Raw genomic sequence first — 23,661 nt, forward strand, 5'->3', positions numbered from 1 at the left:
TAGGGCAGTGGTATTTACCTGTTTAAAGCTGTGGTTGTAACATTTTTATAACTCGGTGCTACAAACAAAAAGTATTTAATTTATGTAACTTTTTTAAATGACGATTTTTGTCATTTCACAAAATACAACTTTCATGTTTATGCAACTTTTATCAAACTCTTTACCTATCTGAATTTAAAACCTTGTTTAATTTTAAATTGATTAAAGTAAAAAAATCGTTTTGTCAGAGAATCATTTATGTTTAAACCAATTATTTTAATTAAAAGAGTTATTATGATTCAGGCAAAACAACAAAGGTTGTAAAAAAGATCTAAAACAACTTTACTCAACAAGAGCAGATCACTATAGTTACGCAAAAGCATCGTCCGTTCTGCTAAAATTCTTAATTCGAATATAACCGGTATGGAAAAAAGATCAACAACTAGAAATGTCGTAGCAGGCTTAGATCCCCATATTAACGAAAAAAAATAATAATATTTCATCAACAGTTGTTATAATTCTACGTTATACATTATGTTATACATCAAGCATTGAACTCACACATTACTCATAAAACATTCTTCTAGGCACTCTCCAGAACCAACAACGCGAACTGCTCAAGCGTCTCTCGAGTAGAGACGACATGCTTCACAAGGTTACGATAGAAGCAACTAAACTGAAGGAAAAGTACAGACTTGCAAGCTCACAGGTTGGTACGATGGTTGAGAAATGGGGTTTTTATTATTAGTTGAAAACATTTATTAAAAGACTCGGAAGGATTTCTTATGAATAAAATCCAAAAATAAGTTTGTGCGTACGACAAATTGGGTTTTATTATTAGTGAAAAGCATTTATAAAAGACTTGTTAAAATGCACAAGGATTTTGGCGCTATAAAATAAACTTGGGTTGCCGAAGCAATGTTCTGTTTTGTAAGATCTGCCAACATCGGTACAAAACTGTAGTAACATGCGTTTTTTTAGCTAGTAAATATAACACAGGAGGCAGGGCGTAAGAACTGTAAGCACTTAGCATCCCGACCTTTCGGGCCACATTTACAACATGGTAAGCCTTTACTCGCATAAGATCCTTAAAAAACGTATCTTGCGACCAAGAGTGGCATTTAAAAGACCACGTGAAACCAATGGGTACGATCCGATTCTGAAATATCTCTGTACAGGAATTCACTAGTAACACTTACTCATAGACTTAAAGATCTAATTCGGATAAACACAAAGTAAGTTAACATCAGTGCCAAGCCCTAACATGTAACCAATAAACCCCTACCGCTATAAGGTAGTGACACCAACTACCGTTAAGAATAACTACATGTGCCCAGTTACCTTGTAATAGAAAGCTTGCAATATTATATCAGTCATATAACACTTCAATCATATATCAATCATATATATAAAAAATACAATGAAATTAGCCAAGTTAACAGAAGATAAACAATTCCCTTTAAATTAGGGGATTTTTAGCGTTGGCATTCACCTGTACAGAGTAGCCTACCCTTCAATTTTTGAAATAAATTTACTGTAATTAAAAGTTATGATTCATTTTCTTTCGCGTTGCATTTTCCTGGGCTTCTGCTGAGATTTGTTGAGCGTTGGCATTCGGTTTAGGTATGTTGTTTTTTATTTAATAATTAAATATAAAAAAAAATGTTTTTTAGAATAAAAACACAACATTTTTTTTTATTTAGAGTGGACAGAGCGGGGAAACGATTCGGATGTTGGAAGATGAATTGGCAAGAACCAGAGTAGATCTAAGCGAGACTAACAGAATTACAGATGAAGAGGTAAAATACGTTACACAGGGTTGCTGCAAAGTTTTTGAATCTTTACAAGTCTTTGAATTTATTTTATGTTCAGTTGAATTTATATGATTTTGAAAGTGTTGCTAAAAGCTAAACATGACACTTCTACTGTTTTGTTTTCGAATTATATAAAAAAACATCGAGCACTCCAATTTCAGATCTTTTAAAACCTTCAAATTTCCTTTGAAAAGGTTTCTTTTTGCTCGTACTATTGTTTTTATTTTCGTTTAATTATTTCGCTTGTACTTTTGACGTTGGTCAACATCGGGTGAAAAAAATCAAACGTAGAATTCAGTAAAAGCAAAACATCACCGTAACACATTTTCAAATCACACTGAAAACGTATAGATGCAGCCCCTCATTTTTACGTTTTATGAAGTAATAATTTTTTCCATCTCAGACGCTCAAGTGTCGTCGTAAGGCGGCTGACCTTGAGAGCGACCTTCGTGAGCAGCAGCAGCGTTACGACACGTGTTACCAGCACTTGCTACAACAGGAAGCTCAACTCGCTAAAATGAAGGAAGAACAGGAGAAACAGGATGACAAGCTACAGAGCACTGCTAAGGAGCTTACTCAGTAAGTGTTCTAAGGGTCATATGCGTGATAATGCGTCTGTGCTTTGGTTTTTAAACTTTTTTCACCTATCTCACTCAGTTAGCGCTCCCATACCTTTTTAGGGTGGTTATTTTTTCCTAATTTAGACTGCTAACATTGCCCCTTATTTTAAAGCGTTAGCTTATTTTTTACCATTGGCTTGGTGGCTCGTTCTAATCTATTCCCTGTCTAATTAGTTTACTTATTTACATTAGCATCTCCCTTCTTAAAGGAATTTTAATGTACCGACTATCTTAATTTAACAATGCTTAGCATTTTTTTTTATTTAGCGATTTCTCATGGATATGCCTGGATCACTTTTCACTGTTCCAATTTCCACCATTATTACCCCTTGGCTAGTTATTATGGCCATTTTTTTAGGGAAGTTTGAAATATTTTGAAACCCTGTCGTGGGCACGTGTGATTGCATTAGTAAATAGGACTTTATTCTGGTTTTGGATTGCTGCAATTATTTTAAAAAATGTGAAATTTTTTAAAACTTTTGTAATGATTTGTAATTTGTTTCGTAATGCAATTTGTTTATCTTCATCCAGACTGCGCGCTTATAAGCACAAGACTGAACTAAATGTCGCAGTCCTCACGGAAAAGCACCGAACTGCGCAAGAAGAGGTAGGTTTTACATTTTTTAAGGTATAATTTTTCAAAAACGACTAGACTTCTATTACGACAATTTCACTTTTATCTCGATTTTTATTGAAACCTGCTCCAACCGATATCTGTACAATCGATAAATTATTTAAAACGAGTTTGACCAAGCTGTGTATGAGATTAAAACAAACAGAAATAAAGCTTCGGGCAAAAATCGGTCTGTAACGTATAACAACCAAAAAAGAATAACGGCAAAAACAAGATATGTCCAGAAAACAAATTTTTTGCCCATAAAATACGTAATAGTGCAACTGCTGTGACGTAAGAACGCTACTGTGACATATCTACTACGCTGTACTGTCGTTTTCGCCTTGTGACGGTCAAATCCTGCCAACAGATAACAACAGATAACCAATTTGCTTTGGCACAGTTAAAAATTGATTTAGCGCCTTCTAACGGCGATCACGTAACTTGTGTACGTCCACCAGGTGTCGCAGCGTGACCAGCAGCTGCTCAAGTTCAACACCGAGCTGAACACGATGCAGGCCAAGTTCAAGGTCACCCAGGAAGAGAACGAAATGCACTTGACCGAGGTCGAGAGGTTGAACGCAAAAGCAAAGCAACTCAACTTGGACCTCAAGGATTGCAGAGAAAAAATAGAAGCCCAAGATATACAGGTGAATTAAAGCTTTTTATTTGTTTTGTTGATAAAAAACACTTATTATATTAAAATGTGTAAAATTTACCATCTGGGTGGTGGATTTGACGTTATGGGTTTAAGTGCGTAAGTCCCAATATATGATATACGTATTATATCTACGTTTTACCAGATAAATACATATTTTACTAATGCCAAAAAACGCCTATTAAATTCTCTATTACTTCGATTTTTTTTTTTCAAATCGGAAACAAAGTTCAAATTTGTCTTTGCTGTAAACCCGATAGTCCATTAAATTAGGAATAAAATTCAATTGCAAAAACTTCTCGAAACCCAAATACTCTTAAATTATTTGCAGAGATAGCAGTTAACACGTTATGTGAAAATCGCCTAACGCCAGCGTTTGACGCGTGAGCCGGGCTAAAATTTTAACTCAACTGACCTTATTCCGAACCAGTATAACGACATTAAAAATTCCAGCCGTAGTCTGCTTTTCATTGAGTTTGCCCAGTGCCCACCCTTGTTCTAAACTGTAGGAGATTAGTCTACGAAGGTGTAGCACACCTGGAAAATGAAAGTGTGGTTTGGATTAAAAATTTGTGCCTGCGAATTTTTACAGACTTTTTTTTCCCTCTAGTTGAGGCAGGAGCGTACTACAAACCAGCAGCTCAAGCAGCAGCTGGACAGCACAAGTCAGGAGCTTCGTGTCCACTCAAAGTCATGCGAACATCTACAACGCGAGCTCGAGACACTACGTAACAATGCCCGTTGTGAGGCAACAACCGCCCAACAGGAAACGGACAGGTGGGAGAAATTTCTATTTTAAAGTATGAGCGAGATTTAGGGGGATGTGCTATTATACGATTACTCTTATGCCAGGCAAGTTTTGCACAAATAGCGATATTACTTGGGATTCCTGATACTCCACATTTTATTCCGATATTTTTGACGAAAAGTATCGCGATACGATCCGATACAAAATGACGTCATTACTATTCTCAAATAAGTAAAAAATATAAAATTATAACAAGATCTTTTTTCAGGTTATTAGTCAAAAATTAGTTTTACCGTGAAGTATTTTTTTTCCGTAGTTAAGATTAGAGAAAGGGCCATACAAAGAAAAGTTTGAAGTAACATGTTTTTAACAAAAAATACCTGCTTTCTATTTTTTTAATTTTTGTTTTATAAAAAACATTTGGACTTAAGTTTCCTGTGCATGTAGTTGTTTTTCACAAAAAAAAAACTTTTAAAGTAGAAATCTCTGCGTTGGACCGCTAATATGACCAAAAAGCATATATCAATTGAAATCACATTATTATTAAACGAGTACCGTTATTAACAATTGGCATGGGGGATAAGTTCATCAAAAGAAAATTCGATTGACAACTATATAAACTGAATTTCTAACGCTAAGGAAATTTTCGCCTTACAACCTGGAAATGTTGTCTTTCGATACTCGATATTTTGGGCAAACTTTGACCTCTGTTTGACCCTGTCAGGTTGCGCAAGGAGCTGCTTACGTCACACGCGGAAGCGAAGGATTCCAAGTATGAAGTGGACGCGACACGGAAGCACGTGACCAGGCTCCAATCAGAACTCGATAAAGCGATCAGAGAACAACAAGATTTGCTCAACGAGGTTGGTTCATTGTAGTTAGATATAAATCAAATTTCTTAAAAAAAAAAAAAAAATAAATAAATATAATATTTAATTTGAAATAAAATTAGGTAAGCTGTGCACGAATCTGTAATGTAGCTTGATAATAAATGTCGTAGCCAAAAAAGTTACTGGATAAATAAAAACCTATAAATTTCGTTGGTAAATACTTAAATAAATGTCTTAATAAAAATGTGAAACAACCTTTTTGCAATTAAAATTCTTGCACAATTTGGTGACACCTGCATTAGAGCCTAAGTGAATTAAATCAGCTATTTACATTTCTTTTGATATAAATTGAAACAAATTTTAGGTACACTGTGCACGGATCTGTAGCTTGATAATAAATCTCAAATCCAAAAAGGTTATAATCGTGGTAAAGACGTTTCAATCAGCTTTTTACAATTAGATTAGAATTAAAATTAGATGGTTTTGAATTTTCTATAATTAGAATGGAATTAGAATCAGCCGCATTTTGCTCTAATTCATTAAATAAAACAACAAGTTATTTAGTTTTTTAATACGTACTTGTATCATCATCAGTTAACGAATTTAACTTTAACGTTAAAGCATTTAAAAAGGAGCGATGATTATACAAAAAATTTCTTATTACATAATGTCTTAAAAATCGAAAATTCTACTTGATCTGTCCTTACATTTAAAGTTTACCAATTTTAACTTTTATTTTTAACAGAACATTATCTTATATTCATTTTACCAAATTTTAGTGCCTTCACCACAGTTTTTAGAAATCAGCTGGATAAAAACTTTTATATCGAGCACGAGCATACATTCACAACATATTTGTCGAAATCGGCTCTATGAAAACTTACCGCGGCTCGACGGCTATCTTAATTGAAAGAGCGATGATTATACAAGTTTGTATCGTCTTTATCAAGATGATGTCGATTTACGCGACCTTATTGACTTTGCAATCCATCATCAAGTTGAAACAAAATATACTCGAAATCAAAAATAAATTAATTTTTCTAGCTGAACAAATGCGAAGAAAACCTCCAGACGCAATTGCAGGAAGTTGCGTCACTGAAACGTCACAAAGACAAGGCCGAGGAGGAAATGACGTCATTTAAAGCGTCGCTGAACGAAACTTCGTCGGAACTGAACTTGGTGAGCCGCCATTTTGTTATTCTCAAAAAAGGAGTGCTGACACTTTGTCGTTAGTAAGCCCAGTGTTTCTCAGCCTTTTCGGGCTAGCGGCGCCCTTCAGAAATAATAAATAGATGCGGCACCCCTATACGATTTTTCGGTAGTCAGTTCATTAGAATGTCGCAATAAACGGAACTGGACAGTACACATCAACTCTACACAACGTACGAAGTTATAATTGGATTTATTTCACTATAATCTTTACAAAGTCGTTTGAGTTAAGAAAAATCAGATTCTTAAAGATTTAAGATTTTCAAATATCTCTCGGCACCCTTGAGCATTATAAATGGCACCCCAGGGTCGACGGTTGAGAACCACTGGGTTGGAAAAACTTTAGAGCAGGATTTCTTACAGTTTTTAAGACGTACACCCCTAACAAAAAAAGTTTGTTTCGCGTTGACCAGGGTCGGCTTGACATTTGCAAAGATGACGTCATAAAACCACTAAGCTTGAACTTACGGAACAAACTGTTTCAAGTTCAAGAAAAGTAAAACTGAAGTAGAGTATAAATACATCTAAGGAGAATCAAAGAGTTTTTTCCTAATAAACCCCTTTTTTCAGTTTTTAAATATGCACCAAGATTACTAGTGGCGTTCATAGACCCCCCAAAACTAGTCTACGTAACCCCAAGGCTTCCATGGACCCCAGTTTAAGAACCCCTACTTTAGAAGGTTACTCCTGACTATATGTACACTGGTTCTTGAAGCAACAGAACTGTTTGCACACCTCTAGGCTGAATCCCCACCGGTTAGACAAAAACGCTTTAAAGCATATTACTGCCAAAATTTCCATTTCATTTGCCTCCGCCATGATCACAACTGAATTATATCGCCTATAGCTTTGACCAGTTCAAGTTTCGCGCGCTTTGTCGGTGGGAATTGGACAGAGTCGCTTTCAGGCACGACGCGACAAGTCAACAGACAGACATGTTTCCTCGCGTCGTGTCTGAAGGCCGGTGGGGATCCAGCCTAAACGTCAACAAACTCTTTTTTGGCTTGACATTCGTTCTCCTTTAACTTGGTCAAAGTTAGTTGTGGTCATACATCAACAACGCCGAATACGTGGTGCTTACGTTTTATTTCTTTACTTATGCTTTCTTTTTTGTCAACTCAGACGCGTCAGAAATACGAGGAAAGCGTTGGTCGGTTGAACGAGACACAGAACCAACTGGATATGATCGAGGGACAGATTGAACTCGTCAAAAACGAGGTAAAATGTTGGTTTGATTTAGTTTTATCGGTTTTTATTGAAGGAGTCGAACCGTTTGACTTTTCCGATTTAGGTTTTGTTCGGTTCGAAGCAATTTAAAAGTTCCGGGTCGACTAGATTTATTTGTAAAACCGGTTTAAGTTGTGGTTCGGATCTGATATGAAATCCGTTACCTATGATGGAATTAATAATAATTATTATTGAGTATTAAAAAACAAGCAGCTTAATATTTAATTGATGAAAATAATACTTTGAATGTGGCATAAATTGACTCTGCAAAATACATGGTGTGACGTCATGCTGGGGTGAACCACTTTTTGACCGCTTCGGCTAAGCACCATTTTTTTAAAAGCACCCCGTTGAATTATGACTAATCTTCCGGTAAAATTATAGGCACCTTATCAAAGGAAGTGAACTGCTTGCCTAAATCTCTACTGTTGGTGTTGTTTAGATTCGCGAGAAAGACGAAATGTTGGAAACTTTAAATCAGGAGCTTGAGAAATCACACAACCTGTGCGAGGAAAGAGGACAGCAGGCAAGTACTTTAAACGGCGAACCAAATCTGTATGAATTTATTTAACTAAATTACTATATTTTCGGGGTGTATAGCAGACGAGCAGCCTACAACTGAAACGGCGCATTTTTGTTTTGGGTTGAAAATATGGTTTAATTTCTATGTTTTTGTTCACCTGATAATGCTCGTCACGGGGAATTTTATGCGGTAACCATAACATACAAATATGTTAACAATCCTAATAGTACACAAGATGCCTCTAGAAAAGCTTACCAAAATCAGTCAGCGTTATTGTAGTGCAAGCCAAACAACACCGGGTAAAAATTGCTTGGCGGGTCTAGTTTGAGGTCTGCTATTCAGTGGTTCTCAACCTTTTTATCGTACGGACCGGTCAAATTTCAAAAACAAATTTTGCGGACCGGTGGACCTTCAAAAATCAAAATCAACCGAAAGTGCAAATATGACAAAAGTATGCAACTTAAAAGCAAAGAATGGAAACTTTCTTTTAATGAGTAATTTGCTGCTGCCTCTTTCATATCATATACGTGGTTCTATTAAAGTTTTTTTCATACAACTGGTCCTAAAATTTAAGACTTAAATGAGCTGTAGCCTACTTTTAAACAGTTGGGCACAACACCGCAGCATTGTGACGTACGATAAAGTAGACGATTAACTCTATGTTACGTCACAATCTTGCACATGACGAAGCTGGCGAAGTTCTAAATTTGATGGACAAGCCTTCCACTTCTTGCTTTTTGTGGTTGAGATTTAGGATTGTAATATATTTGGCGGACCGGCAGGAAAGTTGACGCGAACCGGCGGTTGAGAACCACTGTGTCATATAACCATGATATTCGTATTACAACTTCCTGTTATAATGATGCAGATCTCTACTTGCGAGGATGTTATTGAGGAACTTACTCGCGAACTCCAGAAGACACAGGATGAAATGAAGATCACCAAGCACCGGATGGACACCATCAAAGAGGAGAACAGCATCGTTAGCTCACGGATGTTGGAGAAACAACAGGAGGTAATTGACTGGAAGAATTTTTTGCAAAAGATAGATGTTTGTTTCTGAAATGGAACGACAACTAGTTGCACACTTGTATATGAATGAAAGTAAATGCTTGTCTGGAGTTTTGATTGAAAAAATTCAATTCAAAAGATCTTGTTTATTTATGATTGTAACAGCAGAGCAGTCTAGTAAAGCTAGTAATTCAGGTCAGTCACTATTTATAGATGTTAAAACAGTGGTTGTCGACCTTTTTCGGAACAGTACACACTATTACACCCCAGAGTACGCAATGCACTAAAGTACCTCACAACAACGATTATCATGAGAAATACTTGGTTATGATGTTACAAATAGAGTATAGTACCTTACACGCTACGTACGCTTAAACACATGTTGTGGCATGTTTTCTACACTCTAATCAGTCTAGATCTTAAGACTGTTTATTTATTAAAACAGATAAAACATAAAATCATTTCTTAAAATCTTACAGAAATATATAAATTACGCCTATAAGGCATCGTCAGTTTCTGTACAAAAAACACACATGTAAAAATGCCAATATTGATGGTTAAAAAGTAAAATATACAATTAAAAATAGTAGGATCGCGTATAGGTCTAAAACATTAAATACCTACAGATGTCAGATGCCAATCAGTCTAGTCATAAACTTGTTTATTTATTGTGATCCTGATAATTAGGCTTGCGTGCTAGTTAGTTGGTTCTAGCGGATGGTAAACCTACATATGACAAAACAGGCTTTATTAAATTATTTTTCTTGTTAGATCGCCAAACACCAGGAGGTTTTGCACAAATTCAAGTCGAAACTTGATGAGTTCGAAGCCACCCATACTCACAGTAATGAGGATTACAATGAACGACAAGAACATATTCTAAGGTAAGTTTTCAGTATAACATTAAAAACATTAACACATCGTGAGATAGGTAAGCGATGTAACTTACTTTTGGAATAAAGCAAAGTCTGTTGCATGGAAGCCTTCAAAAATTGTAAGCCATTGAATATACATGCACATCATTATATACTGTGATAAAAAAAGTAAACAAAAACACTTCAATTCAACTCAAGTCATTTGACTCAAAGACTTGAGTCAAAGTAGAGTAGTAATTTGTCAAAAAAGAAGAAGTCATTTAAAAAACAGAGATTTTGGTCAAGTCATTTGTCATAAATTTCCAGTTGTTGTACGCACATGTCTATGAATGTATCAGTGACTATAGTTGCAGTATTTTTTTCCCAGCTATAGGACTTCCCAATATCTTAGGTCGTGATTTAGAAACTCACCACAGACCAGTCTTGTCTTTTAATCCTAACTCGTTACCCGGAAATTCTATTCCATTTTTTTATCGAAAATGTGGATTTTTTTGTTGCGCCTTCTCCATTGTTCTTTCCATTGTTTCTCTAATTGTTCTTATCGGTTCCCCCCATTGTTCTTGTAGATTGGAGCGTGAGCTTGCTGAGATGCGCGGTAACATAAGCGACAAGCAACATCAGGTCGAGGGAGCGCAGAAGCTCCTCCATGAGATGAGGACACAGATCGGGGAAGTTGGGGAGGACAAGAGGGAGCTGGAAAACGAGGTAAAAAGCCGGTTGTTGTTCAAACAAGGACTGTGGAGTCAGAGTTCCGAGTAATAAAATGAACTCAAGTCCGACTTCGGGCAAAAATATGTAAGAGTCCCACTCTGACCAAATCTGTGATTTCGTCGAGTCCCGAGTATTTCACCCATTTTGGTAACCAAAATAACATAGATGTACAGAAGGGTTGTTCAACAAAACACTTTTTGATAAATTTCAGTGAGAACTACCTGGAATTATCAAGTTGCGTCTAAAAAACCCACAAAACAAATCCAAACACGTTTGGTTCAATGTTGACTGTGCTACGTTAATTTGAAAATTCAGATTTAGGCTAAAACTTGAACAAAAAATTAATTATCCTCCCCTGAAACAATTGTTTCTACTTTTTTTGCATTGCTTTGCAATTGAATAGCTATAAATAAACCTGTAGACAAGCATAAGATTTGGAGAAGTTGGTAAACCCTAAATCAGGTAAAACTTTTTGTTAAAACAGTGTGTAAATATTGACATAGGCGAGAAGTAAGTTTGCAGGGAGTTGTAAATCAAGGTAAACTTTTTTTGTTGAAGCAGAGTGAAAACATGAATAAGTACAATCATTCCTGTCTCCAGGTAAAAAGTTTGTAGAAGAAGCTATCCAACTTATAATCAAAAAAAACTTTTTGCGTACGAACAGAGTTTTAATATTAATAAAATTACAATCATTTCATCTAAAGGTTAAAAGTTCGGAAAAGGAGCTGGTGAACTTAAAATCAAGGAAAACTCTTTTTGTACGAACTTAGCGTAAATAATAACACAATTACTATTATTCGTATCTCCAGGTCAAAAGTTTGGAGAAGGAATTATCGAACGCGCAGAAGCGACTTGACGAGGCAGCTGATCGCCAGTTGGTGGCGGTAGAGCAGGAGAAGGCCAAGGTCGCTTCAATGTCACGACAACTCGAGTACGAGCAGCACGCAAACGAGGGCTTCAAGGAGGTGGGGCTCTTGTTTTTCGGGGGCTTTGGGGCGGGAGTTCACCTTTGTAAGGACTGTATGGTGTATATGTACAATACATAGACGTTATCTTCATTTGTTCAAAACATTATATTAAGAAAGAAACTTTCACAAAATGCCACCATACTTCCGTTTGGGCTGTGATATTTCGTTTAACTTCGAGATAAAACGTGTAACTTCCATCCAAACGCAAACAAGGGGTTCAAGGAGGTGGAGCTCTTGTTTTTTTTAGTTTTTTTTTTTGGGGGGGGGGAGTTGTTGGGTTTGGGATTCCCTTAGTTGGACATTTCAGTGAGAAGTTTTTTTAAGGGTTTTGCGCTTTTCATTTTTATTTAAAATGCAAAGTTGATGACGAATTTTGTGCTATCAATAGGAACTTATTTTGGTGTGGTTTTGTAAAAAATTTGAAAATATTCATTTTGCTAAATCTGTACAGTCCAGTTAAAGCATTTCAACTTTTTTAATTTAATAAAAATTGCTGAACTCGAAATTGCGAAAAAAAGCCTTGTTGTGTAATTTTAGCAAGTTAAAACAAATACGCTTAAATTGTTTACCTGTGCATTTGTAAAATGTTTTCCAAAAAAATGTAGAAAATTTATACCAATCTGTTGTTTCTAGCAGGGAATTAGCAAATGTAGGTTTTGATGTATGTGTTCTACAGAAATCAAAGCACTGACTTTAAATTCTATCGATAACAAAATGTTTCTTTATTATTTTCTTTTTGCAGGAAATAAACCAGCGCGATTCTGTTATGGAGAAGTTGAGGGAAGATTTGGCGACGTGCCAAGAAAACGTCACGAGTCGAAATGACGAGGTTCAACAACTTGAAGGAACTTGCAACCAACTGCAGGTAACTTAAGCTAAAACATGCACGACTTTTAGTATTATGAATATCTGCCACACTTACTATACTGTTGTGTGATTAATATATTGAAAAAGTTATTTTACGAATGACCTGACCGGGACTAAAGTCATTTTAAAATGACTTGTTTACAACACTGTCAGGTCCTTTAATTATTTATCAAGTTTTCTAAATGAAAACAAGTGTGACGCAAACAAAATACTATATTGAATTCATTTTGCCAGGGATACAACACCTCCTACTAGCAATCCAGTATACTAATAATAATATCTAATGCACAAGCAATTAACCCGACTACTAGACTAACGTAACAATTACACGTACATTTAAGTTCAAACCTCTTAAAACTTGTAATATAACAAAATTCTTGTTATGTTTTAAATTAAATGAGTGTAGGATTAGTTTACAATACTTTTGAAATGACATATATGCGAGGATCTGTACGATAGCAATCACTGTTATAACTTCTGTTTCGTTAAAATTTTACATTTTTGAAGTAACGAATGACGAGTTTTTGTTAAACGTTTAACAACCGAAAAAATAGCTATGACTTTTGCAAATGGTCAATTTTATAGTCAAAAAACAATTCTACTATAAATTTTCTTTATACGCCCAGTATTTGCATAATATTAAGACCAACGACATAATAAAGCCAAATTCGCAGAAATATCCACGACAAAATAAGATCGAAATCGTCTGAATAAAACATAAATCGCTCGGAATAACAACTTAAACGTTCATATACATTACACACAATGTGTATTTTGTGATTAGGACCTTTTAAAGTCCTATTTTCGCTTTAATTGAATCTTTTCAACTAGACAAACGATTCGAATGATCGCGTTTTCCTAAAGTAGTGTTATCACACCCTTCATCATGACCATTATGATAAAAATAACAATCTGTGATAAGACGCCGCGTGGACGTCTGCCCAGAAGTATAGCGTATAGGTTGTTTAATTGTAAAAATTTAAATCTATATGAAGTTAACCATGTAAAAAAATGTATTATCTTTATTAACAATTAAAAAAAACGCGAAACATTTCCCAAGTCGGAGTACCTTTGGCTTGAATTGATTTGTACGTTTACCGTTATATGACGTACATAATGCCCTATTGTGACGTCAGATCGAGTTGGATCGCGCGGTCCGAGGGAGAATCGACTCAGATGCGAGGAAGTTGGAGGTTTGTGAGCAACTGGAGGAGCTAGGAGTAGCTCTGGAGGAAACGAGAGGACTCTACCGGGAGTGCGCCCAGGAGGTGGGAGACGGAGAACTAGTTTTTTTTTAATTTCTTTTTTTAATAGATTTTAAAATAAATGTCAAATGGTTTAACTTTTAAGGAAGGTGAGAGCTGAAAAACGCTTTTTTCACAATTTGGTGAACAAAAAGTATTTAAATTTTTTTTTTTTTTTTTTTGTTAATGAGTGCTAAAATGAATGTTAAATTGTTTAAAGGGTGAGCTGGACAGGATAACACAAAGTCTTTGATTCTTTTAATGTATTTAAATTAGTTTGCGTGTATTGAAAGTATTTGGAAAATGTCATGTTTTTTCAAAAGTCATTGAGTAGTATTTAATTTTTTTATTATGTGCAGCTTAAGCTATGAATTTAGAAGGTGCTGTTGCAAAACGAATTTTCCTTTTTGTTTTTGATTATACTGAATTAGCAAGAAGTTTTACGAATAAATTATATTTCAGCTCATTTTGATCCAATGTATTAGCAGGTTTTCGCAACAAACTTTGCCGTATGCAGTTTTGCAAACCCTGTTCTAAGTGACCGTACCCTAGCATTTTAGATATTATTGTGTTTTATTTTCAGCTTGCCCATTACGAGGAAAAGGTCTCTCTCAAGGACAAAAATTTGACCTCTACGCAGCAGGAGCTGGGCGACAGGGTCACGGAGCTGGCAAGGTCAGAGCAGCTCAACAAGAGACTTCAGGTAAATGGCGACATGTTTTTCTAAAAGGTGTTTTACTAACGCAACATTGTCCTTATATATTTTTTTTCACAAATTTTGCAAATCACGGTTACAGCATTATTTTTAGTTGGTCGGAAAACAAGTTTATTTTAATATAGACCAAAATATTAGTTTTTTGACATTTTCGGTTGACTAAATTACACATTGGCATTTCTTTCCTAAAATTCACCTTCTTTATATATATTTCTATGTATTTCAAAGTATGATCTATATGATAACAACAATTCGCCAACATAGTTTCTTCGTCTTTTCATTTTTTGCGATGTATGAGGTTATTTTTCTTACCTGCTTTTACTGTAAGTTTTGATTTTAAACATGTAGGGTCTTTTTTTTCATTGTAATGTCAAAAATGTTTTATTGGCAATTGATTTTTACTGAAGCTAGATGCGAGATCCAAAATTTCAAGCTTACTTGTTACGACAAAATAGTTGTGATAAATTCCTACGTTGCCTTAGCATTTAAATGCCATGCTTTTCTAGGATAAACTGCATATAAAAAAAACTGCACGTTGTCGCCATAGGTCATTTTACAAATGCCAGTTTTTTAACTATCAACCAGGAAAAAGTTTCTATTTATTAAGTTTCCTTCCAATCCGTGCAACTGGCTATTGAAACATTAAACCTGACAACGAAGCAAAAATATTATATTGATTGACGGACCCCATACCACAAGCTAACTTGTACTGAAGTTTACTAATATTTTTTAACTTTTTTCCCGGTAAGGCCGAACTGAAGCAACTTCGCGAAAGATGTTCGTCTTCGGAAGAAGAAGGTTTGGATCAAGCGAGATCCATTAGCAAGCTTAAGTAAGTGTCGGGCGATGTTTTAGTTGTGCGTTCGTGTTTAATTTAGTATTTTTAAATTTGCCACATAGTTTTCGAATCTTTAAGAGTCTTTAAATGTCTTATAATATAAATTAAAAGTATTTTGAAAAATCCTATGTTTAAGTCATATAGTACACCGAAAGCCATCGCAGACTCATCGAATCTGTTGATCTATGATGCAAGCAGGGCAGACTAGAAAAACAACTAGCCTGCAATGAGGTTCGAACTCACGACCTCCGGTCAATCCGGGACCGTCGCTCTACCAACTGAGCTATGCAGGCTCAGAAGGGAACGAGTCGAGAAACAACCATACGCCAATGCTTGCTCAATCTGTTAGTACAAGCAACCTCATAGAAGGGTTTCATTGAATAAATGATATGGTACTGTGGATCCCCTTCTATGAGGTTGCTTGTACTAACAGGTTTGAGCAAGCATTGGCAACAAGCAAATCTGTTAGTAACAGCAAAGATCTGGCCAGATCTCAGCTATTAACACACATATGTGTGAATGTTTCATTGAATAAATGATATGGTACTGTGGATCCCCTTCTATGAGGTTGCTTGTACTAACAGATTGAGCAAGTATTGGCGCATGGTTGTTTCTCGACATGTTCCCTTATGAGCCTGCATGGCTCCCACAGGCCATATGTTGCCCACCTTAGGTTTAGAACGTATATGCTGTTTTAAATGGTATCGATAAACGTTTTCCAATTGTTTTTCACTTTATAGTTTGTATTCAACCGTTACTTCATCTTGTTATTTTCTTTAGGTGTGATGTTGAAGATTGGAAGCAACAATTCAAACATCAGGAAGAAGTCACAAAACGCCACCAGGAGTCGGTAAAGAGCTTAAACGACGAACTTTCCGATTTGAAGGCGCAAGCGAGGGCTTCAGAACATGAGGTACTTGTTTTTTTCTTTGTTCATTTAAATTTTAAATGATGTTTATTTTAAATGACCATATTTTTTTTTTAACAGTTTTAGTGAGATGTCAGTATTTTCATTGTTGTCTCTATCGTCAGTTTTTATCCCAATTAATCCTAATTGACCGCATTTATACCAAATAAATGTTTTTAGGTTGAAATATTTTGGTTCAAAATACCATGATGTTTTTTCGTTCCGATTTGTTCTCTTTGCGTGTTTGAGATTATAATATGCATTCTCAAATCCTTAAATGGAAAAAAATATATATTAAAAAAAAATAAAAAAAATATATATTGTAACTACATTTCAAAGTATTTCAATGTCTTTGAATATTATTCCTAAAAATATGTTGAGACCGGGGGCGGATCCAGAAGGTTTTTTTCTTGAGGGGGGGAGCATAAAAAATTGTAGGGATGACGTCACAAAGTTAGTTTGGGGTGTTCATGGTCTGATTTTCCCCCTGGATATGCCACTGGTGTCAACCCTATCTTTTTTGCGTCTCCATCCTATGAAGTCCCTTTCTGGTCAGGTCAAACGTCTTCAGGACACGTGTCAGTCATTGGAGCGGGACCTTGACACTGAACGGACTCGACACTCGGATGCGAGGGACCAGGTCGTCAAGCTCAACAAGCAGTCACTTGACCTGAACTCAACCAACGAGGAGCTGGAAAGACACAGGAGCCAGCTGCAAGGAGAGGTGAAAAGATGTTTATATAGCTATTATGAACGAATTGTTTATAGCGCTATTATTACATATATATATAACGCTAGTATTAACGACTAAAATACTAGATGTTTCGTTTGTATTTGGGTAGAAAATGAAAAGATTCCCAAAAACGTCATAATTCCACGTTGTAAAGCAAAAATAGATTTAACGCAAGTTAACCTCTAACTTTTAACAATGCTGTGGTTCTAGATTAAATAGCTCAAGGAAAAAACGCTTGGTTTAGTTGTAACTAGAAATGTCTGACACTCAAAGTCCTGAATTTGAAAGCATTATCCAAAACAGGGATGTCCATCGTTTTATTATAGTGGGCCGCATTGACACTTGAAATAATTTAATGGGCCGCAGAACCTATTAAGTTTCAAGATTAAGTATTGGCCTTTAGAGTTATAACGGGCCTTTAGAGTTATATGTATATATATTTTTATCCAAACTATACTATAAGGGCGCCCCAAAAAGCTGACTGGTACATTTTAATTAGGCTAATATTGAACGTTTAAAATACTACTTGGGAGTGAAAACGTCTAGCGGGCCGCACAAAAGTTTCAGACGGGCCGCAGGTTGGACATCCCTGATCTAAAACATCGAAATACATTATCGGAATAAACTGTGCAAACAAGTTAATAGCCGGTTAGAGCCGTCAATAAATTGGGAATTAATATCAGGTTTACATAAAATGAAAAGAATAGTGAATCTTCTCCAGTAAACCTTTGAGTTGAGAATGGCCTCCACATACAAGATTTTGCCTCGTAACTAAATTACCAGCTGTTAATTTATGTCATTTTTTCCCCTCAGCTCAAGGACTCTCGGAGCCAGATCTCAAGGCTGGAGGAGTCGCTTAGCCACGCGCAGATGCAGCTCCGAGCATCGCGGGAGGAGAATAATGGATGCAAGGAGCGCATCTCGGAGCAGGAGAGGGAGCTAGAGAGCGCGCAGAGGCAGCACAAGATGAAAGAGAAGGAGGTTGGTAGAAGGAAGATGATAAAAGTCATATATATATATTATCTAATATTATATATATGCAATAACAGCGAAATAGTATTAGGAGATCTTTCAGTAGTGTCTGGCCTGATTAATGTAAAAAAATATAAAAGAAGGACATTGGGTTTAACTGAGAAAAAATTTGCTTTTTGGAAATAGTGCAATTCCCCCGGGCGCTAATTTCTGAACTCAAACAAGCACAAAAATGTAATACAACAAAAGAATAGTGAAACATTGCAGAACTGCATTTTGGAAATAGTGCAATTCCCCGAGCGCTAATTTTTTACACGGTACTTTTTTTAACTCATGCAACAACCAAAAATTTAGTACAACAAAAATAGGTTGAAAAATTTCAAAATTGCTGTTTGGAAATGTCCTTCGGGAGTATTTTTTGGTTGGTATTTTAACATCGGCTCGTAAAAAAACGACAATTGATGAAAAAACGCAAACTTATATCTTGACCTAAATTGTTGAACTGCGATTTAGACGCGCATAGTTACTGCTTAAAACGTTACTAATAGTTATCTATGTGCCTTTTTATGTGCGCGGGTAAATGTTTCGGACGTTCTACCAAGGCTACTGTACGACTACCGAAAAAAAAATAGAAAACAAGACTGAGTACATGAGTAAGCTGCAATATTTGTTTAACAACAAGAAATTAATTTTATCTTTTTTTTAAAGCGAATAACTTCTATATTCTGGTATTCCCAGTTTTAAAAATAGAAAGTTTGTTTTCACTTTTGTTGTTTTTAACTTAGGTCTGTAATACGAAAAAAATGAAACTTTAAAAAAAATATTGCGTTAAGGCAAGTATAGCTTTTTTATCTTGATTTTAAATCTATCTAGATTAATAAGACAAAAATTGTTTTAACAAGTTGCTTCAATCTTTCAGATCGAGCGCTATGAAGAGAACTTGGCTCGTCTCCAGCAAGATTTGGACGCGAGCCAGCAGCAATACAAGGATTGCCACAAACAACTACTAGATGCAGTACAGAAGCAAAACGACTACAAACTTCAGGTTTGTTCAAGAGTGGGTAATGGAAATTTCGCTTAATACTATGCTCAAGCGGGTAATTTGGGATGTACAATGTCACTTTTGGCGTCAAAATGTGATAAAAATACTTTTTTGTTTAAAAGTTTTACCGTATTTGGCAAACTTTACAGAGGTAAATGGTATTCAAAAAAGGAGTTTGTGTCAAATTATTAAGTTAAAATGTCCTAGTTTATATTAAACATACGCTTAAACACTTGCTCGTGTACTCGCAGCTTTCGTCGATCGAGGGAAACCAGCAGGAATCGATGGACCAGCTTGGCATGAGCAGCAAGGAAAACGCAAATCTTAGGGGTGAGCTGCAGAAAGCTTGGCACGACAACCAGGCCATGGCTCAAGAAGTAAGTTGGGGTAGTTAGATTATCGTTGGGTTATTTTGACTGGTTAAGCTAAAATATAAAATATACCAGGCCATGACTCAAAAGGTAAGAACTGACGGGAATTCTTTAAGCCAAAGGTTATTTTCACCTACTTAAGTCTTCTTGCTTTTTACCTCTGTTTACTTTATGGCACTTTTCTCTTTTATTCGATGTTTTGTATAGGTTCTAAGTACACCACTGTGTCTATAGCAATGATTTCACTGTTTTTGTTTTATTTTTTATTTTAACCTTTTTACCGTTCAAGTTTATTACTTTTACTGTCATCTTGACCGTTTAATAAAACGTTAGCTATTGAATTACCGGAGTTGAATATACGGTACATGACTGCTTCCAAGGCTAAATGTCCCGAGTTTTGATTCCAATACGGGGGGTTATTAGCCGGATTACAGGAACGCTCCTTGAATAAAAGGCAATTTTTGTCCAAGTTTTTTTCGGTGCATTTTTTTTGTTTTTTTACTGTCAAAACCTTGTGTATTTCAAATAATCAATATTTTGTGAACATTCCGATACTGATCTTTTCAAAAGCATCTTTATTTCTTAAGAAATCTATTTTGACAACCTAAAAAACATCCGGTAAGTAATAGGTATAGAGCTTAACAGAATTAATCTAAACAAGTTGGTCGAAACTTATCACAAACAGGCCTCAGACATTTAAACAAACCGGAAAGTCAGCAAGATTTATTTTCTTGTTTTAAAGATCGGGGTTTACGAAGACAAGCTTCACAAACTGAAGAACGAGTTCCGAAAAGTTGAGAAACTCAACAAAGAAGCAGAATCCGAGGTCCTTGACTACGGACAGAAACTAGAGGTTAGTTGAAGGGCGAATATTTGACCTTTAACCTTTTTATCAAATCTTACATAAGGATGAATGTTTTAAGTGACCGTAAATCATTATGTTTAAGTTTTAAAAAAATTTTGCCACAATTACGGCTTACGTATCATAGCACACCGAAAGCCATGTAGTACTGTAAATCACTTTCACAGTCAAGTTGCTTGAACTAACAGAATGTAGCAAGCATTGGCTTGAACGTTAATCGTTTTGTCTCACCAGGATATGGCGCAAGTTGTGAACGAAACAACGGAAAAAAATCGCCTGAGCATTGCTGAAATCGCAAAGAAAGAAGAACAGTTGGTCGTACTTAAGGTAACTATGCCGTATAATTTGCATTGAATTATTTCATATTCTGGACAGAGGTTTACTAGTCAGTATACAATTAATATAAAAAATTAAAAAATTAAAAAGGTAATGCTACGTAGGCCTTTAACAAATTTTCCAAAAAGATTTGGTTTTAAGATTTTAATGTAGCTATGCCTTTTACAGTCGACGTTACTATGAATTTTATGTTGCACATACCTTATCCTGCCTCTTAAACATTTCAAAGACAATTTCTTTACTTTTGCTTTTGCCAGGTCGAACTTGCTTCTCTTCAAAACAAACACAAGAAGTTGGAGGATGAACACGAGCGCTCCAAGCGGATGCTTGACACGATGCAACATAAGCTGGCTTCGTCGCAGATGCAGGTTGGTGCTTTGATAGTACTGGGGCCCAGGGGGGAGTGGGCAGACTTGGACAACTAGATAGTTCTAGATAATAAATTACAAGGCTAAAAAGTCGGGTAGATCGACATTATCTTGATTTCGACGTTTCGATACGAACTTGTATCACCTTCAGTTCAGTTAATGTATGATGTCGATTTACTCGACCGTTTTGGCTTTGCAATTTATTATCAAGCTACATTACAGATCCGTGCATAGAGTACACAACTAACCTAGATAGTTCTAATTTTCGGATTCAATAAATCACAGCAAAAAACGAAGTACCCAAATTAACACTCTTTGCTAAAAAGAGCTTGTACGTGATTCTTATAGTCTGAAAAGCATAGGCTAGGCTAAACAGTATAAAAATTAACACAGGATCCAAATTTCGTATAGAAAAAATTGCCCTTTAAACTGAATTGATTAAATAGCTAAATGTAATTCTAGTTAAAATTCGAGTTTATATTCAGTTTTCAAGAATTCAGTAATTCTAATTCTAATAAAATAAAAATTAAAAACATTTATCGATGTTAAAAATGAAGTGTTGTAAGTCCTGCAAAGTTTAATTTAAATCGCTTTCAACAAAGAGCAAAAAGATGAATTTTTCGCCATGATCTTCGTAAAGAATTTGCACCATCCTTATGAAAAAAACGTGCGGTTGAACCTACATAGTAAACAGAAACGCGGCGTCACCGTGCTATGCCGTCATACTTCAAAACATATGGCGTTTGTTGCCTTATTTGTCTTCACACCTAAAAGAAATTCGACTCCGATATGATATGATTGCCGGAAACCTATATTGATTAGTGTGGTTGTAAAATGATCCCTGTTGCGACGCGGCGTAATTTCATCTGCGAAACAAACTGACATCAACCCAATGCAAAGGCAATTGTGTTTTTCAACAATTGACGTTTATAAACAACAGTTTATATATTTGTTAATATACGTGTTTGTTTCTAACCTGTAGCTGTTGCACCTTTAATTGTAAGTCGCCACAAAGAAGACACAAATAATTATTTTGCTTACAAAATCGTTAAAAAAATCAAGTAGTTTTTAGCCTTGTTTGTATCTGCTATTTTTAAGACAAAAACTGTTGCTTGAAAATGAATGTTGAAGCCAGATAGCCCGAGTATATAATACTGGAGTCGCTATCTATCCAAAGACTGTAGCTCCTAATTAAACGTTGCCACCTTATGAACACCACTGTAACTCAGTTCAACACCTAACGGCGATAAATAATGCGCTACGAACGATTAGAAACTAAAAATGATAAAAATTGCGTTTATAAGTAAGGTTTTAATAGATTTCAGTCGCAAGTGGATTCCAAAACGTCTCTATCAAGATAATGTCGATCTATTCTCTCGTTTTGGCTTTTAAATTCATCATTCAGCTACATTAGAGATCCCTGGATAGTGCACCCAAGTATATCGGTATCCATTACGCATTACGGTATAGCATACACTAACTAAGGATGGTACAAGTTCGTATCGAAACGTCTTTATCGAGATCATGTGGATCTATTCCACCTTTTTGGCTTTGACATTCATTTTAAGCTATACATTAGTTGGCAAAACACTGGCGTCTTTCACAAATTTACATAATCCACTTATTTTGCCACCAAGGTGGAAAGTATGCACAAGGATCTGACTCAGGCCCGAAGCGACAGTGGTCGTCTACGAACTGAGAGCGAGGCAGTGGTTGAGAACGTCAACATCTGGGTGAGGGAACAGAAACACAACAACGAGCGGATGTCGGAACGCATGGCTGAACAAGCCAAGGAACTAAGCTCTACGATCGCGCAGAGAGAGTAAGTGTTGTGTGTTAAGTCTATAGGCAAAAGTTTAGCCGGGCAAGAATTTCGAGGCCACAATATTATTCGATTATTTTTTGCATGCGTCGAACAGCAAGCTATGAATATCAGTGCCTTTGGAGCATAATGGTTGGAGGTTTTAGTAAGATGTAAATTGAATATTTAAGGCCCGTTTACACTACAGCTGCACTGAGATGAGCAAAGCGTAATTTGCATTTAAATTCTATTGTGACGAGAGTTTCAAGCTTTGCTTAACTCAAGCCCCGTGCAGCAGCTGCAGCTAGCTTAAAAATACGCTTTGGAGCGATTTTCACGCTTTGCTAAACTCAAGCCCAGTGCAGCAATAGAAAAACATTACGTTTTGTCGCGATTTTTACGCCTAGCGCAGCTCACTGTAGCTGAAGTGAAAACAATTTCACGCCCAGTGCAGCTCAGTGCAGTGCAAACGGGCCTTAAAACCCATACAGAAGTAGGTAGCATTTTGAGCACTTGGAATGAATCCTAACATAATGGTTGTGGGTTGTAGTAAGACATTGTAGGAATATCAAATCCCAAACAGAAATAGTTACCAGTTTACACGTTTCGAATATCTCTTCTAGATTTCAATTAACTATAGCTGTTTACTCGTTGGAAGATACCCTCAGGTTTCCTAAGGTTACTTGTTTTAGGCGTCCTATTATGACGTAACTTTGTGACGTCATCTGTGAAATTTTTCATGTGTTCCGGTAACAAAATTGTTTTACCCATCTGGTTATTATTTGCATTCACCCCTGGTTTTAACTTGTATAGATAAGA

At 35.9% G+C, this 23,661-nt stretch overlaps 1 protein-coding gene and 1 non-coding gene across 2 annotated transcripts in view; one reads left to right on the forward strand and one right to left on the reverse strand.

Moving 5' to 3' along the window:
- Positions 1 to 23,661, forward strand: part of LOC146162688 (uncharacterized) — a 60,278-nt gene that overhangs the window by 24,071 nt on the left and 12,546 nt on the right. Inside the window, 27 exon segments of the mRNA XM_083383486.1 lie at positions 567 to 688; positions 1,683 to 1,778; positions 2,197 to 2,372; positions 2,945 to 3,020; positions 3,488 to 3,676; positions 4,295 to 4,461; positions 5,157 to 5,295; positions 6,307 to 6,441; positions 7,594 to 7,689; positions 8,141 to 8,224; positions 9,090 to 9,236; positions 10,004 to 10,116; positions 10,674 to 10,812; positions 11,628 to 11,783; positions 12,529 to 12,651; positions 13,790 to 13,921; positions 14,481 to 14,600; positions 15,362 to 15,444; positions 16,231 to 16,363; positions 16,914 to 17,081; positions 17,904 to 18,071; positions 18,982 to 19,107; positions 19,356 to 19,481; positions 20,218 to 20,328; positions 20,572 to 20,664; positions 20,931 to 21,041; positions 22,679 to 22,863. Of these exon segments, the coding sequence (XP_083239612.1) occupies positions 567 to 688; positions 1,683 to 1,778; positions 2,197 to 2,372; positions 2,945 to 3,020; positions 3,488 to 3,676; positions 4,295 to 4,461; positions 5,157 to 5,295; positions 6,307 to 6,441; positions 7,594 to 7,689; positions 8,141 to 8,224; positions 9,090 to 9,236; positions 10,004 to 10,116; positions 10,674 to 10,812; positions 11,628 to 11,783; positions 12,529 to 12,651; positions 13,790 to 13,921; positions 14,481 to 14,600; positions 15,362 to 15,444; positions 16,231 to 16,363; positions 16,914 to 17,081; positions 17,904 to 18,071; positions 18,982 to 19,107; positions 19,356 to 19,481; positions 20,218 to 20,328; positions 20,572 to 20,664; positions 20,931 to 21,041; positions 22,679 to 22,863 (3,514 nt within the window).
- On the reverse strand, positions 15,669 to 15,743 carry Trnap-cgg (transfer RNA proline (anticodon CGG)). The gene has a single exon. It is a non-coding gene; the product is annotated as a tRNA-Pro (tRNA).

The sequence above is a fragment of the Ascidiella aspersa genome, chromosome 3 (genome assembly GCF_963924565.1).
Source record: "Ascidiella aspersa chromosome 3, kaAscAspe10.2, whole genome shotgun sequence".
In the NCBI taxonomy this organism is placed as follows: domain Eukaryota; kingdom Metazoa; phylum Chordata; class Ascidiacea; order Phlebobranchia; family Ascidiidae; genus Ascidiella; species Ascidiella aspersa.